The sequence below is a fragment of the Lissotriton vulgaris genome, unplaced genomic scaffold (genome assembly GCF_964263255.1).
Source record: "Lissotriton vulgaris unplaced genomic scaffold, aLisVul1.2 SCAFFOLD_557, whole genome shotgun sequence".
Taxonomy (NCBI): Eukaryota; Metazoa; Chordata; class Amphibia; order Caudata; family Salamandridae; genus Lissotriton; species Lissotriton vulgaris.
Window position 1 is genome coordinate 167,602 of NW_028254212.1, and position 15,857 is coordinate 183,458.

Genomic DNA, 15,857 nt, shown 5'->3' on the forward strand with positions numbered 1-15,857 from the left:
TCATCCACCCACCCTTTCATCCATCCATCCACCCACCTTTTCACACATCCATACATACATACATCATGATCCATGCAACCTTTTATCCATCCATACATCCATCCTTCATCCATCCACCCTTTAATCCTTACATCCATTGTTTACCCATCCTCCCTTCCATCCATCCATCCATCATTCATCCAACCACCTTTTCACACATCATTCCATCATTCATCCATGCAACCTTTTATCCATCCATACATACATCCACCCTTTCATCCTTCCATCCATACATCCACCCTTCATCCATCCACCCTTTCATCCATACATCCATCATCCATCCATCCACCCTTTCACCCTTCCACCCTTCCATCCATACATCCATCCTTCATCCATCCACCCTTTCATCCTTCCATCCATCCTTACATCCATCCTTCATCCATCCACCCTTTCATCCATACATCCATCCTTCATCCACCCACCCTTTCATCCATCCATCCACCCACCTTTTCACACATCCATCCATACATCATGATCCATGCAACCTTTTATCCATCCATACATCCATCCTTCATCCTTCCTTCCATCCATACATACATCCTTCATCTATCCACCCTTTCATCCATCTTTTCACCCATCATCCATGCACCCACTTTTTCCACACATCCATCCATCCATCCACCCTTTCATCCATCCATCCATCCTCTCATCATTCACCCACCCACCTTTTCACATATCCATCCATCCATCCTTCATCCAACCACCCTTTCATCCTTACATCCATACATTCATCCTTCATCCATCCATCCTTTCATTCATTCATCCACCCACCTTTTCTGTGCCACTCATGAGGGGGGGGGGGGGGGGGGAGGGAGGGGGGGCCGTATCTCTCTGCGTCGTCTTCTTCCTCTCTCATGGGAGGGCATCTCTGTGCCTCCCCGCTGGGGGCGGACAGGCTGTAACAACATCTCACCTGAAGTGACAGACTAAGGCACATTTCTCCTGCACAGGCGCCAGGTAGGAGGGTTCGTGCTTTGTGCTTTACAGGCAGAACCCACAGCTCCAGGCGCGCAACGCCCATTGAACTCAAAGGGCTACAGCCTCCTCCCCCAGCCACCCTCCCCTGCCCCCCATCCCTTCCCCTCCTCGTGTATGTGAGCCGGGCTTAAACACCTTCAGGGACACACACAAAGCCGCACCCCAGTACTTCACACGTCTTTAAAAGACCTTTTATTTGTTAATGAGGCTTTGTTGTTTTTCACCCCTCGGTGTGAATTAGGCCTCCGCCGTGAGCACCCTCAATCAGCCCCACGCCATCTAAGGCAAACTGACAATCTGCGACTCCCTTCCCAGGACTCCATGACCCCCCTGGGGGTCGCGCCCCAAAGATTGAAGACCTCTGATCTACCCCATCCCACTCCAAACTACCCCACTCCAATCTACCCTACTATACTCAATATTACCCAATCAACCCCACCACACTCCAATCTACCCCACTCCCCCAATCTACCGCACTCCTCAGATTTACCCCACTCTGCTCCAATATACCCCAGTCTACCCCACTCCACTTCAATTTACCCCAACTCTAATCTACTCTAATCTAACTAACTTCACCCCAATCTACCTCGCTCTACTTCAGTCCAATTTACCCAACTCCATTTTAATTTACCTCACTGCGATCTATCCAACTCATCTACACTCATACCACAATCTACCCACTCCAAACTACCACAATCTACCCAACTCAAATCTACCATAATCTACTGCACTCCACTGTAATCTACCCCACTCCACCTAATCTATTCCTCCCCACTTCATCCAATCTACCCCACTCCATCCAATCTACCCCACTCCATCCAATCCACCCCACTACAATCCACACAATCTACCCCATTCCACTACACCCTAATCTACCCCACAACACTCCACTCCAATCTATCCAATTCCACTCCACCCCACTCTACCCAAACCTACCTCATTCCAGTTGAATCGAATCCACTCCACCCTAATCCAATCTACTCTACCCCACTCCACGCCAAACTTACCTATCCCAATCTACCCCACTCAAATCTACTCCAAACAATTCCACCACACTCTACCCCACCCCAACCCAATCTACCCCACACCACTCTATACAACTCCACTCTATTCTACTCCAGTCCAATGTACCGCAATCCAAACTACCCCAATATACTGCACTCTAATCTACTCCACTCCAGTCTTCCCCACTCTACTCCAATCTACCTCATTCCACCCCACTCTTTCCCAATCTTTCCCACTCCAATCCACTCCACTCCACCTCAATCTACTCCACTTCACCTCAATCTACTCCAATCTACCTCAATTCAATCTACCCAATTTTACTCCAATCTACCCCATTGCACTCTACCCCAATTTATCTCCCTTATAACTACAACACTCAGCGTCGTGCCACTAACTTTTAGCCATGCCGAACAGCAGTCACACTGGGGTACATAATGGCTAAAACACGTTGCCAAAGCCAATAGCTTTCGGATAGAAGACACCTATTTGTTTTGCCAATGCTTGTTTTCAGTGGGGTTTTTTTCTTCATCATATACACACGCAACAGTTCCCTGCAGCCAACTCCAAGCAGGCACAGGTGTTCAACGGTGCCTGGGCACAGCAGGGGATTCCCTAAAGGGCCTGGCTTATGTTTTTTTCTTTATTCTTTTTAAGGGTTCCCGGATACTTTCTTGGGGTTCTCGGACCCTTGCAAACTTGTGTATCCTTATTGGACATCGATAGGGTTTCAGACCGAGCAGCAGGTCTCCGACCATCACAAATGTCCACCAGGGTACAAGGCCAATTACTGAGCCTGCGCAGACACCTGCCTAAGGTTTGCGGACCTCAAGGGTCATGATGTGGAATCCAACCTCTGTCTCAAAATCAGCAATTTCTTTCTACATTTTAACATTAGGCAGCCCCTGTGCCATGGAGAGACAGGATGGCACCATGACTCTTTATGGCTTCTTTAGTATTTTTACAGGATGTGGGGAACAAGTCTCTTCATCATGTAATGGTTCAAGATGTAGCCAGCCAATCAGGGAGCTTCAGGTCTGCTAACCCAACTTTGGGTTTACGTATCCGAAATGGATGACGGAAGAAAAAGCTCTCTCATCCAATCGGATCCAATAGATTTTTACATTTGGGTCCGCGAGTCCAGATGCACGGACCATTCATGGGCTAAAGGTCCAGCTAGATCTATCTTAAATGACTAGTGGCTTAATTTGAGGACCACAAAAAAACACTGCATAAAACTAGTCAAGCCAATCCCAAATAATTTTGTGCCGATTCATTGAACGGTACCAAAGTTATTATATATATAATTATATAATTATAGTCCATGGGATTCTGTAATCCCTGTATAAATGGCAGTCTCTAATTTCTTTATAATCAGGAATTTGTGACGTACCAAGTCAGTGATTATGAAGAAAAGACGTCAGAACTCGGCTTTTAGAAGTTATTACAATCGACTCCTGAGGGCACAATGCCTGCTGCCAGGGCCAGCAGCTGATGTGAAAAGAAGGTCAAGTCACGAAGCATAATTGAAGCAGCTGTTCACAGCAACAAACAGAACTTTGCTTTTATTACTTCTGCTGTATGTTACTATCTTACTATGAGAAGCAGAGGGAATATGCTTATTAGTTTCCTTAGATAAAGGGAAGGGTGGAATATTTCTGCATGTTTCTACACGTTTCGAGCTACTGCAGCTTTTTTTTTCAGTGGACTTTTATTGAACAGTTTCTAACATCTTTTTCGAAGAAATATCTAACAGTTTTGATGTTTACTTTTGCACAAGATGTTTTAAGTTCATTCTTCATGTTTGCAAACATGATAGCTGCTGCATATGTAGGAGCTACGCATCAAGATTTTTTTATGAACGGTGAAGGTGTTTCCATGTATTATACGGGATAAAGTACCACCTGGTGCATATAATAAGATTATTGCAAGTCACCTCAGAGTTCCAAAACCTTTGTGTATCTGTCTATCATGAGGTGGTGTACACTCCTGGAGAACTCTGCAGTGACAACAACATCCCTGGTCAGCCCTGCTGTTGAGGCCAAATACAGACTAGGATTTTTAAATCAGGAACTGCAGACGACTGCGTCTTACCCAATGCAACTGTGCAACTGGAAACACAGTTCCCTCTCTAGACTGAGCATGTCTGCTATTCTCAATGAACACCACATCACTTGCATCCGACTATTACTTGTGACTCTGGCCAGTAATTCCTTTCATGAATAGCGCTATTTCCAGTTCCTCAGCCTGGAATGGGGACGATCATGGAACGTCAAGAGCTTTTGGCCTATTTGTCTCATGCAGAGTCCCATTACCAGGCCTGTTTCTGCACAGGAAGGATGCAGTCCTGTGTGGAAACAGAGGAGGAGATTGCAGGGAAACATCTGCACCCTGTGTACTCGTACTCTGGGGGTCAGTATCGCTCAGTGGGTTCCATCCAAACCATAATCCTCCCCTCAGAGACTTTCTAAAATCTGATATTACACATTTTGAAGAGGTTACATGTGTTAGTATGCACTCCGAGAGTCCATTTATAGTGAAACACATACCTGGGGTAGCTTCGAACAGCAATAAATGTGCATTAGGGAATTTCTGCTTCAAGCATAGGTGTTGCTGTAGGCACTGGGTTTGTTGTGACCTCAGCTCATCAAAGGACAATAGCCCAGACTCCAAGTGTTCGTCTGATGACTTCCCATCAGGTGACACAGGTTGTAGGCACTGCTTCTCCTGGGGATCTTGGAAATGAAAACACATCAGTTCTTCTTCCAAGTGATCATCAGGTTCCTTCCCATCTGGTAGCGTGGGTTGTATACAGTGGTTTTGCTGTGGTTCGTGTCCTTCAGGAAATAGTGGGTGTGGGCAGAGGTTCTGTTGCTGGTCCCAGCTATTATCAGACAATAGGGATGGTTCTTGCTTCAGAGGCTCATCTGGCTCCCACTCTTCTGGGAACGCTGACTGTACGCTCTGGTCTTGCTGTGGTGTCTGCCCATCAACACATTCTGAGTGAAGACACAGGTTTGCCTCCAGTGATCTGCCTGGAGGATCTGTCTGAGGGCATCTGGATAGAGTACAATCCTGCTGTACTCCATTTCTATCTGGAAACCCAGGTTGCACGCACTGGTCCTGGTGTGGGTGACGTAGATCAGGAAACATTGGCTGTAGACAAACGCTTGGCTCATATGGAGGCACTTGATCATCAGTTGGCGAGGAGAGCGTACAGTACTGCTTTGGTGCATGCCCATCAGAAAACACTGTCTGGAGACACAAGCTCGGTTCCCCTGGCCTATCAGGTTGAAGTGTCGCAGGAGACTGGCTAACAGCACAATCTCTAATACTCTCCGGACAGACCACCTCCAAAGACACTGCGCCATTATCTAGGGAACCTTGATCCTTTTCTATAAAGATTTTCTTAATCAGCCCAGCGACTCTAGAAGGTACGTCCTCCACAGTATTCATCAAGTTATCCAGTTTGGCTTCCAACTCCTCCAGCATGGATAGAAGAATAATGTGGGGCAGGTTCTCCGAAAGCGGTTCCATGTCCTGGTCCCTCTGAGCATCATTTCGGGATCTTGAAGTTGAGACATCATGAAGAGCTAAAGATGAGCCTGTGGCTCTTACGGATTCATGTGAACACTGTGCTGTCACTTTCTTTTCTGGAGCCCGTCTTCTGCCCATTCTGGTAAATTGATGTTCAAGTCTCAAGTGTCTGCAGAGGAGAGGAAAAGAGAAAAGACAACACGTTATCACAGGACAGTTAGGTCAAAATATTCCTGATCAGAGAAAAATGCGAAATTCTAAAACCTGAAAAAAATGGAATCATTAAAATTTCACAATACCCGCAACATAGTTCATATATTATGAAAGGCACGGATTTGAAATGTGTTTCCAACATTACGTCAGTTCCTGCTCAAATTGTACACTGTGCAACCACAAAAAGAGAATACTGTAACTGCCTTGCAGCAATGAAAGGTTTATAATACCCTGGCAGACAAGACTGCGCTATCATCCTCAATTGCACTGTACACCTTTCTTTTGCAGTATTCAGGTCAGTGACTGAAGCACGCGCCAACATGCCAAACCTCTACAGGATCTACAAAACGCTTGTTATGTCATTGCATATATAGAGAGCATGCTCAACCTGGGGTTTTTTGGAACTGAATCAGAAATACTGTAGTTCCGAAAATTCTGGTGCAACAAACTTTGTCGTAGCATGACGATTTTTGGTGTCAAAAGACCGATAATGACTAGTACGCAATGCACAAGCATTTTCGTCATAATCGAGTAACGATTTCACCGCGAAATCGCCATTTTCGTTTTTGAACCCTTGTGTTCCATTTTAGCTCAGCAGCCATTTTGTGAGTTGCCCTTCACATAGGCTTGTAACTTCAGCTGAATTCGATATCAAAGGACACATACACCTTAATTGACTTCTCTGTGACCTGGGCAAGCTGGAACCATTGCCCCAAGCCAAACCTGTTTGGGCAGTTTCTCTCCCAGTGGCCGAACGAGATAGCATCAACGCACAACAGGCCATAAACTGTTCCCATCGCACACACCCCCACCCAAATCTTGCTCACACCTGTCTCTGCTCTTTTCTCTTCTTGTGCTTTATGATGAGGAGGAGCCCGGTTTTATTGAGGGTACACCGATATCTGATGGAAATGTTGGGCCTTGCCGGGTAATTGATCACGAACTTGACACACTAAATGTATACTTGTCATCATGACTCTGCTTTTTCTTTTGTAATGAAAATATGTGAATAGCTCACTGTAAATCCTAGAATGTTTGCACTGCAAATCTAAGAATGCTTGCCTGAAGCTAAAAAACTGTATAAAAGAAGAAGCCAGGCTTTGAAAATTTGAGCAGTCTCCTGAGAACATACATGAGCTATATGCTGTTGTACTTCTAGGACGTTTGTTACTTGGTTTCAGCCAATAAATTCGATCTTTGACTTCACCTAGAAGACTCGTGTTTCTGTGGTCTGAATCAGGAAAGGGCTCGAGGTCTTTGGGTGTTGCCCTGACACCGCTGGGTTACCGGATCAGTACCGGTTCTGAAAAACCCAGTACCTCAGTTGGCGCCCAACGTGGGGCGATATCAGCGGTACCGTTCCAAGCCAGATATTCGTGAGGAGCTTTGTGTGAAAATTCCAGAGGACGGCCAGCCACTTCAGCGACCCCTGTATGTCGACGTGGTTCCGAAGGTCTTTGCTGCGAGGTTCCCCGCGTCCCGACGGCTACGAAGGACTGCTGCCCTGACTATCGCCCTGATTTGGACCCTTGATGTTTGGTAGAGCAAAACGTTAGACGAGTCTTCTGGTGACGTCATTGATACCTCAGTTAAGTATAAGTGGAGCGTCTCCCAGTCCTTAGTTTGTTTGGTGTCCCCTTTGTGGGACCGCTTTGTTTGGAACTTGCAAGCGCCAAAGCCGAAGGACTCGTGTATTCACGAGAATATCGTAATCGATAATCCTTTGAAGTTTGAAGCTAGACTAGAGAGCGAAGATGCCTGGTCTTAGCAGACTTGGAAATTTGTTTTGTCTTGGTTGTAATAATAGGGACTCCCGATTGGAGGACTCTTGTCCGGTTCCTCCGATTGGAACTCCAACCTATGAATTGTATGTGAAACATGGAGTAGGCCCCATCACATACCATGAAGTGTGGATGTAAATGTAAATCTAAATGTATTGGCATTTATATAGCGCACTACTTACCCGTAGGGTCCCAAGGCGCTTCGACCGCTGCGAAACCCTTCCTGGCTTCCCTGAGAGATGGTCCCTTAATGGGTATCTCCAGGGTGAGACCAGGCATCCCCGGCGGTCTGGTGGGGCCGTTAGTGAAGATGAGGCAAGCTAATGCCCAGAGTTGCCGAGTGTGATCGCTGATCAGAGTGGGCACCGAGGCGAGAGAATTATCGAGTCCGCTGACCCTGGTCCAGAAACCTGCCGTGCCGGGAATCGAACCCTGGTCCCGGGCCGTCCTCTGCTCTCGGGTCTGCCGCCTCTAACCAGTGAGCCACACTACTTCAAATACACCCGCAAGGACGGTGTTTTAAAATGGCCCCAATATGGTAGTTTTGATACGGAAATCCTGGACAATCTCGAAGTTAAACTCTTTAAGAAGAAAGCCCGGCCGGCAATGTTTGACTCTTTCCGCTTATGGCGTAAGGAGGCCAAACAAAAGGAAATTAAATTACAAAAGAGAAATAAGAGAGAAAGGGGTATCTCGATAATGCAAGCTGCTAGGCAGTATAAAGACAATGAAGAACAGATGAGTGAGCAGTTGCACAGGCAACGTAAAATGGTAATAGATAAATGTTATCCAGTTTTGCCGCCTCTTCAGCAAGAAGCAGCCAAAGAGCTTGAAAAAGATACCCTGAATGTCGCATTTGTTAAGTTCACCACCGCCATATGCGCAAAATGCTACAGCACCTCCACAACCTTTAGTTGTGCAACCCATGGTTGTTATACCTCCTGTTCCTCCACAGCACCCACCAGCTACCCTTCAGCTGGCTCCTGTTCCTCCGGTGCAGCCTCCCCAAAGGTTACCGGCTTTTACACTTGCTCTTCCTATACTTCCTGCAACTTTACCTACTGTATCGACTACCACTCCTGGTACTCTCCTGACACTGCCTCTGCATCTGCCTCGTCTCACCCTGCCTTCCCTCTTGTCTTTTCCTCGACCTCTCCGTCTGTCCGCCAGAGAGTGGCAAGCACTGTTTCTAGTCTCCTATATCCTTTGTTTGGAGCGGCAAGCCCGACTCCTGCCTCTGAACACAAGCAGTTGCGTAGCCAACAGCCTGATTCTAGGGTGAAAGAAATATTGGATCGTTTGGCACATAGATGGGTGACTAACCCGACAATATATGATCTAGAATCTGTTATGGATGTTTTCCATCAGTGGGAAGCATCAAAGCAGAGGTACGTTTTCGAGAAAATGTGTGTTATCCTATGCGAAGATTTAGAGGAGAATGATTTGGACTCTAGCCCGCCCGAGTTGAACCATGTGCGGTTCGAATTTTCAAAAGGTACCGTTGTGGGTTCAGATGTTAGGAAAGCCGTTGCGACATTGTTATCCCTTAGAACTGAAGGTGTTTCCAAATCGTTGTTTGATTATGATTCTTCTACCAAGAAGAAAACAAGACAATATCCCATGAGAGAGGTTCCCCCAGTATGGAGGGAGGGAGACGCAGCAGCTAACCCACCTATTCAGCCTCATTTTCAGCGTGTGTGGGTACATGTCCCATGGAAACGAGCTGAAGTATTAGCCCTCAAGCAGACATTGCCTGATCCCCGTAAAAATCCTGCAGGGTATTACAAGGAATTATCACAGACTGCAGGCTCCTGTATCATGAATTTAGCTGATATCGATATGCTATTTGGGAATGTTGTTCCACAGCCTTTATGGGGAAAGATTCGTCATACGGATCATGATCAAGAGCTAGGCGACACATGGGAGTAGATTGTGCACAAATTTATCGACGGACAGTCGCTGACCACCTTCTGTACTCATATCTTGACCACTGTGGTCGACAAACGTTTCTTCAAACCTGGTGAAGAAATCAGACACCGTTTCATCTTTCTTCTGCTTACACGCAGAAGAAAGATGAAACGGTTCTAAGGAATCTAAGGGTTCTAAGAGATAACAATGTTGCAACGGCTTTCCTAACATCTGAACCCACAACGGTACCTTTTGAAAATTCGCACCGCACATGGTTCAACTCGGGCGGGCTAGAGTCCAAATCATTCTCCTCTAAATCTTCGCATAGGATAACACACATTTTCTCGAAAACGTATCTCTGCTTTGATGCTTCCCACTGATGGAAAACATCCATAACAGATTCTAGATCATATTACCGCTGCTGATGCTAGACAAGTTGGTGGTGCTAAACCTGAGCCTTTAGTAACAGAGCTTTCTGGTAGAATTATTACGTATATGAAGACTTTGATGCCCGAATTGCGTGTAAATTGGGATAAGTTGTCTGCGTGTAAGCAGAAGAAAGATGAAACGGTGTCTGATTTCTTCACCAGGTTTGAAGAAACGTTTGTCGACCACAGTGGTCAAGATATGAGTACAGAAGGTGGTCAGCGACTGTTCGTCGATAAATTTGTGCACAATCTACTTCCAGAGTTGTGTAAAAAGTTGAAGGATTCAGAGAGTTCATGGGCAGTTTCCTCTTCAGCACAGATACTGGCCACTGCGCAATATTATGAAAATAGAGACAAAGATGAGAAAGAAAGAGCAGAAAAGAAAACTAAAGAGTTAAAAACGAAGGTCCTGTTACAGCAAGCATACCCGCCACGTGGTGGTAGTAGTCAGCATAATGGTGGTCAGAATAACTATCAGAATAATTATCAGCAACCTCAACAGTTTCAAAAACCAAGAGTAGAGTACAATCAGCCACGCGTTCCTGTAGGTCCCAATCAGTGTTCGTACTGCAAGGAGGAAGGTCATTTTAAATATAGTTGCCCTATCCTGTTAAAGCGCGCAAATGGTGTGTCAAGCACAAGAGGTAGAGGTGTTCAGCAAACACCTAGAGTTAGAGGACGTGGAAACGTCCCTCAGAATACACGCTCCCTTCCACCTCAAAATTCTATGAATAGGTTTGATCAGCAGAATAACGCAACTGGTAGGACAGCTCAGTACTATGCTGATGATTACTATGCAGAAGATGAATATATGGAAGGTAATGATTGCTAGGACAGCCATAGACAAAGAGAGGGAGTTGTTTCAGTTCCAGTAGATCAGAGTGGACCATACGTTGAGGTGATTACATCAGGTGTGTCAGAACCTTTTCTGTTGGATACTGGTGCTACAAAGAGTTCTATGATGCACTCAAAACTCCCTGGCGCACCTTTGTCTGGCGAAATGAATGTTTCTGTAGGTTTTTCAAGTGCCCCGGTTAGGAACCTGATTTCATGTCCTATGTCCCTGTCTGTTGGTCCTTGTGGATTCGAAGCACCCCTTATTCTAACAACAGGTTGTGGTGAAAACTTGTTGGGATTGGACCTGTTAAAAAGATTGTATGCGACTTTGTACTGTTCTCCTTCAGGAGTACAACTTACACTAGGTAAGAAAGTGGTTTTTCCAATGTATTTGTCGAGGGATAAAATTCCGACAGAATAGCTGTCTCTACCCGATATTCTTTGGGCTACTGGTCCTAACGATGTGGGTCTCTTGGAAATACCACCATATGTTGTGACATTGAAAGTCAATGTTAGAAAGCCGCGCATTCCCCAATACAAGATCTCCAGTGAAGGCGAAAAAGCGTTGTTAGCGATCATTTATGATTTGATTGAAAAAGATGTGATTTAAGAGACAAGAGGCAACGTTTGCAATAGTCCTGTTCTGCCTGTTTTGAAACGAACTGACCCGTCCCAGCCACCTGTGTACAGATTTGTGATTGACCTTAGAGAGGTGAATAAAATAGTGATGCCACAGTTTCCAGTTGTTCCTGATATCACTGCCTTATTGACTATGGTTCCAGCTTCAGCCACTTGGTTCTCGGTGATTGACTTGCAGAATGCTTTCTTCAGCATCCCGATTGCTGAGGAGAGTAGGGACATTTTTGGCTTCAGTTTAGGAGGACGAAGCTTTCGCTTTAAACGCGCTCCCCAGGGCTACTGTGAAAGTCCATCAATATATAGTCAAGCTCTAAAAACACAGCTTGACACGATTGTGTTACCTGACGGCGCTACACTCATTCAGTATGTTGATGACTTACTTATTGCTGCAGATTCTGAAGAAATCTGTAAAGAAGCCACGTTGTCATTGTTGCGTCATTTGTGTGATCTGCATCACAAAGTGTCCCTGTCTAAATTACAATATTGTCGACAAGAAGTGACCTACTTAGGTCATCTCTTATCGAATGAGGGAAGGAAACTAACCCCAGATAGAATCCAGGCAATAGCAAAATTAAGTGTGCCAAAAACACAGAGAGAAGTGCGTGCTTTCTTGGGTATTACATCGTACTGTAGACAGTGGATTCCAAATTTTTCTTTACTGGCCAAACCATTGGTGGCATTAACATGTAAAGATACACCGAATCCCGTGCCTTGGTCCGAAGAGTGTCAGAAAAGTTTTTCTGAATTGCGCACAGCATTATGTTCGGCTCCTGTGTTGGGTACCCCCGACTACAGTAAGCCCTTCACATTGTATGTCCATGAGCGAGAAGGTTGTGCATTATCAGTGTTGACCCAATAGTTTGGAGACAAGCAGCGTCCATGTGCATATTTTTCGTCGACTTTGGACCCAGTAGCTAAAGCATTGCCAAGTTGTTTAAGAGCAACAGCAGCAGCAGCTGTTTCTATTCGACAGTCTGCTGGGTTAGTGATGAATAACACGTTAGTGGTAATGATTCCACATGCAGTGGACACGTTATTGAACAGAACCAAGACACAGCACTTAACTAGTGCTCGATTGTCAGGTTACGAACTAACTTTCTTAGCGAGCCATGTGCACATCAAACGATGCAGCACACTAAACCTAGCCACATTGTTGCCAATTCCGGTTGAGGCAGAGAGTGCTGAGGAACAACACGATTGTTTTCTTAGAACAGAAGAAGAAACAAAAGGGAGAATAGAACTCCAAGACACTCCTCTTGTTGAATGCGATGGTACCTTATGGGTGGATGGTTCATGCTTCAAGCTCCCGAATGGTGACACGACTGCAGCATATGCTGTCACCACTTTGCATACAGTTGTTGAAACTGCACGTATTCCACATAACTCGGCTCAAGCGGCAGAATTGATTGCACTTACGAGGGCGTGTGTGTTGTCAAAAGGAATGAGAGTGAATGTGTACACTGACAGTCAGTATGCGTTTGGCGTGGCTCATAGTTTTGGACGTTTGTGGCGTGAACGTGGGTTCCTGACTTCGCATGGGTTCCTGACTTCGCATGGTGCAAAGATACAGCATGGTCAGCTAGTTAATGAGCTTCTCGAATCACTGACCTTGCCTCTACAAGTTGCGATTGTAAAATGTAGTGCTCACAAGAAGGTGACTGATGATGTCGGTCGTGGAAATGCATATGCGGATGAAGTTGCGAAAGAAACTGCAAGGAGTGTAATGAGTCAAATGTATGTTGCAGGCCCTGCGAGATGGATTGGTGATGTTGGCATGTGTGAGGGCACGATTGAGAGTGTGAAATCTATACAATCCGAGGCCACTGAGAAAGAGGTGAATGAATGGAGAGAAAGTACGGGTAGATTGGATGCGAATGGCTGTTGGGTCGAATTGTCAGAGCATCAGAGATGGCTGCTACCCGATGCGTATGTGCTTGCAGTGGTGACAATGGCTCATGGAATTGCGCACATCAGTGTGAAAGGGATTTGTAAGTTGTTGGCTCCAGTATGCCAGTGGAATACCTAAATGTGCAGAGAATGTGGTCAAGAACTGGATGGTGTGTTTGAAACACAACCCTGGTAGGGGAACCCCAACTCCAGCTGGTCATTTTGCACCTCCTACGTATCCGTTTGAGGTTTTGCAGCTAGATTTCATACACATGGAAAGGTGCAGCAATCTAAAATACGTACTCGTTGTTGTCTGTGCCTTCTCCAGATGGGTAGAAGCATATCCCCTAAAGGACAATACTGCCTTGTCCACAGCGAAAGCCCTTGTGAAAGAGTTTTTCCCTAGATTTGGAATGCCTAGAATGGTCTGGAGTGATAATGGGAGTGAATTTGTGGGACCAGTGATGAAAGAAGTGTGTGAAGGGCTAGGCATCAGACAAAAATTCCACGCTGCAAATCACCCCCAATCAGCTGGATTAGTAGAATGCTATAACGGCACCCTAAAACTAAAACTAGCCAAGATTCAAGCGAGCACTGGTCTTAAATGGCCTGACGCTCTGCCTCTAGCACTCCTATCCACCAGAATGACAGTGCATTCCAGAGTAAAACTTAGTCCCTATGAAATTGTTTTCGGCCGTCCGGCCAACATATGGGGGGAGCCCAGACCCACCAGGTTCAGTGAGATTGAACACCCTGTTTTGCTTGACTATTTGTACGAATTGACAGCTAAATTGCGTGTTTTACACCAACAGGTCAATGACTCTCTGCCTCCGGTCTCTGAAGATCCAGGCCATCAAATCAATCCTGGATCCTGGGTATTGGTGAAAAACTTCCAGCGAACAAAGAACGAACAGCCCAGGTGGACCGGCCCACACCTCGTCCTTCTTTCCACAAGATCAGCCGTTCGTGTGGAGGGAAAGAAAAACTGGATCCACGGGATCCATTGTAAACGGATCCCCCTGCCTCTGCCCTATGACCAGTGGGTCCAGGAGGGTGTCGCCGACTCAGAGACTGAATCTGTGCCAAGGTTCATCCCTTTCAGTGATGCTCGTGTGAAAGGAACAATTACAGAACAAGAGAGTGACAATATTCTGCAACCAGCCGTACCATCATCAGCCCAATTGGACACTACTGCTAGGGTCGCGGTTGCCACAGTCTTTGGAGTGCAGCTGTAGACGGTTAGGTCGACAGTTCTGGTTGGTCTAAGGGAGTTACCCTGGACTGAACAGAAGCACTCCTTAGCAGAATCAATCTCCCACCGCGGGCAGCGACATAGAGAGGATGGAGTTTTTCAAAATGGAGAGACCTGCCAAAGCTGTGAATTTTAAAACAAGAATATGTGGATTGATGACAAAGTAATGTTCTTTATTATTATGCATTTTCCTGTTATTAAGTGCAATGATGTTTTTAATAGGATATGTACTGTTTTCTTTACAAGTGACCTTTGCACTGACTATATCGCCCATACCTCCTCCTACTATTTCTGCACATTCTTTTCAACCTCTTCCTGAACATGAGTCAGCTAGGAGATTAGAGTTTATTAATAACTCCTTCATCCAGCTCTTACACTTCACCAACTAGTAATGAACACGACTAACTGCTGGGTGTGTGGCCTTATGCCTCACACAACGGATAAAGGCATCCCTTAACTTGTCCTGCCATTCAGCCACAATGGCTCTGTGTGGGCATACAGGACAATGTTCATTTATGCACACGAAGTCTACCCCCTACGTTCTGTAACAGACAACCCTAAGAATAGTGCTCTAGTTAAGGGTATAGTGGATATGATTAAGGAAGATATTTCCTATGAGACTATCCCTAGAGATGAGACACTAGTATACATAGGATGGAACGTGACCGGATATGGAGCTACTCTGAGTGAGAAACAGCAAGCTAAGAGATCTTCCTCGATTTGGATTGTACCCCATCAGGGTCATCTGTGTCTGCAAGGTACTGGCAAGAATCCCAGAGCTCAGTTAGGGAAGAGTGTCTGTACTGAAACGTATGTTTTTGCATCTCAGACTTCCCCTTCATTTTTAGCTGCTAAAGGGTACCTATTTCATCTGCCATGATAGAGCCTATACATGGTTGCCCCCTGACTTCTCGGGCACATGTTTTGTTTCGTTCCTGTTGCCTCCGACCTACACGGCCGCGGCAGATTACCATCGGACAAGGACAGTTGGGGGTGTTGTGAGTAAAGGCGACACCGCAGAACAGGAGTTTGGAGATTTCGCAAAAGGTTTCCTGCCGTTTTGGGGGCCCATGGTTAACAGCAGAAACATAAGGCAATTAGCAAGGGTGGTTGAATCCACCGTAATTGAAACTGCTGGTGCCCTTAGTGACTTAACTGCTGAGCTCCAATCGGATCGTCTTATGACCCTTCAGAACAGGGTCGCATTAGATGTCATACTTGCAGACCGAGGTGGGGTATGTAAACTGATCTAATCGAGTTGCTGTGTATTCATTCCAGATAACGCTCCAACAGTGTACCAGGCCATCTCCAAACTGCATAAAATTTCCGAGTCTAATCATACGGATAAAGGGGATT

General features: G+C 45.8%; 1 protein-coding gene across 1 annotated transcript in view; it reads right to left on the bottom strand.

Annotated features, from left to right (window-relative positions):
• The window catches only part of LOC147659628 (uncharacterized), an 81,471-nt gene that overhangs the window by 41,847 nt on the left and 23,767 nt on the right, over window positions 1-15,857 (bottom strand). Inside the window, exon 2 of the mRNA XM_086951592.1 lies at window positions 4,569-5,725. Coding sequence (XP_086807718.1) covers window positions 4,569-5,725 — 1,157 coding nt within the window. The remainder of the gene's footprint in view (window positions 1-4,568; window positions 5,726-15,857) is intronic.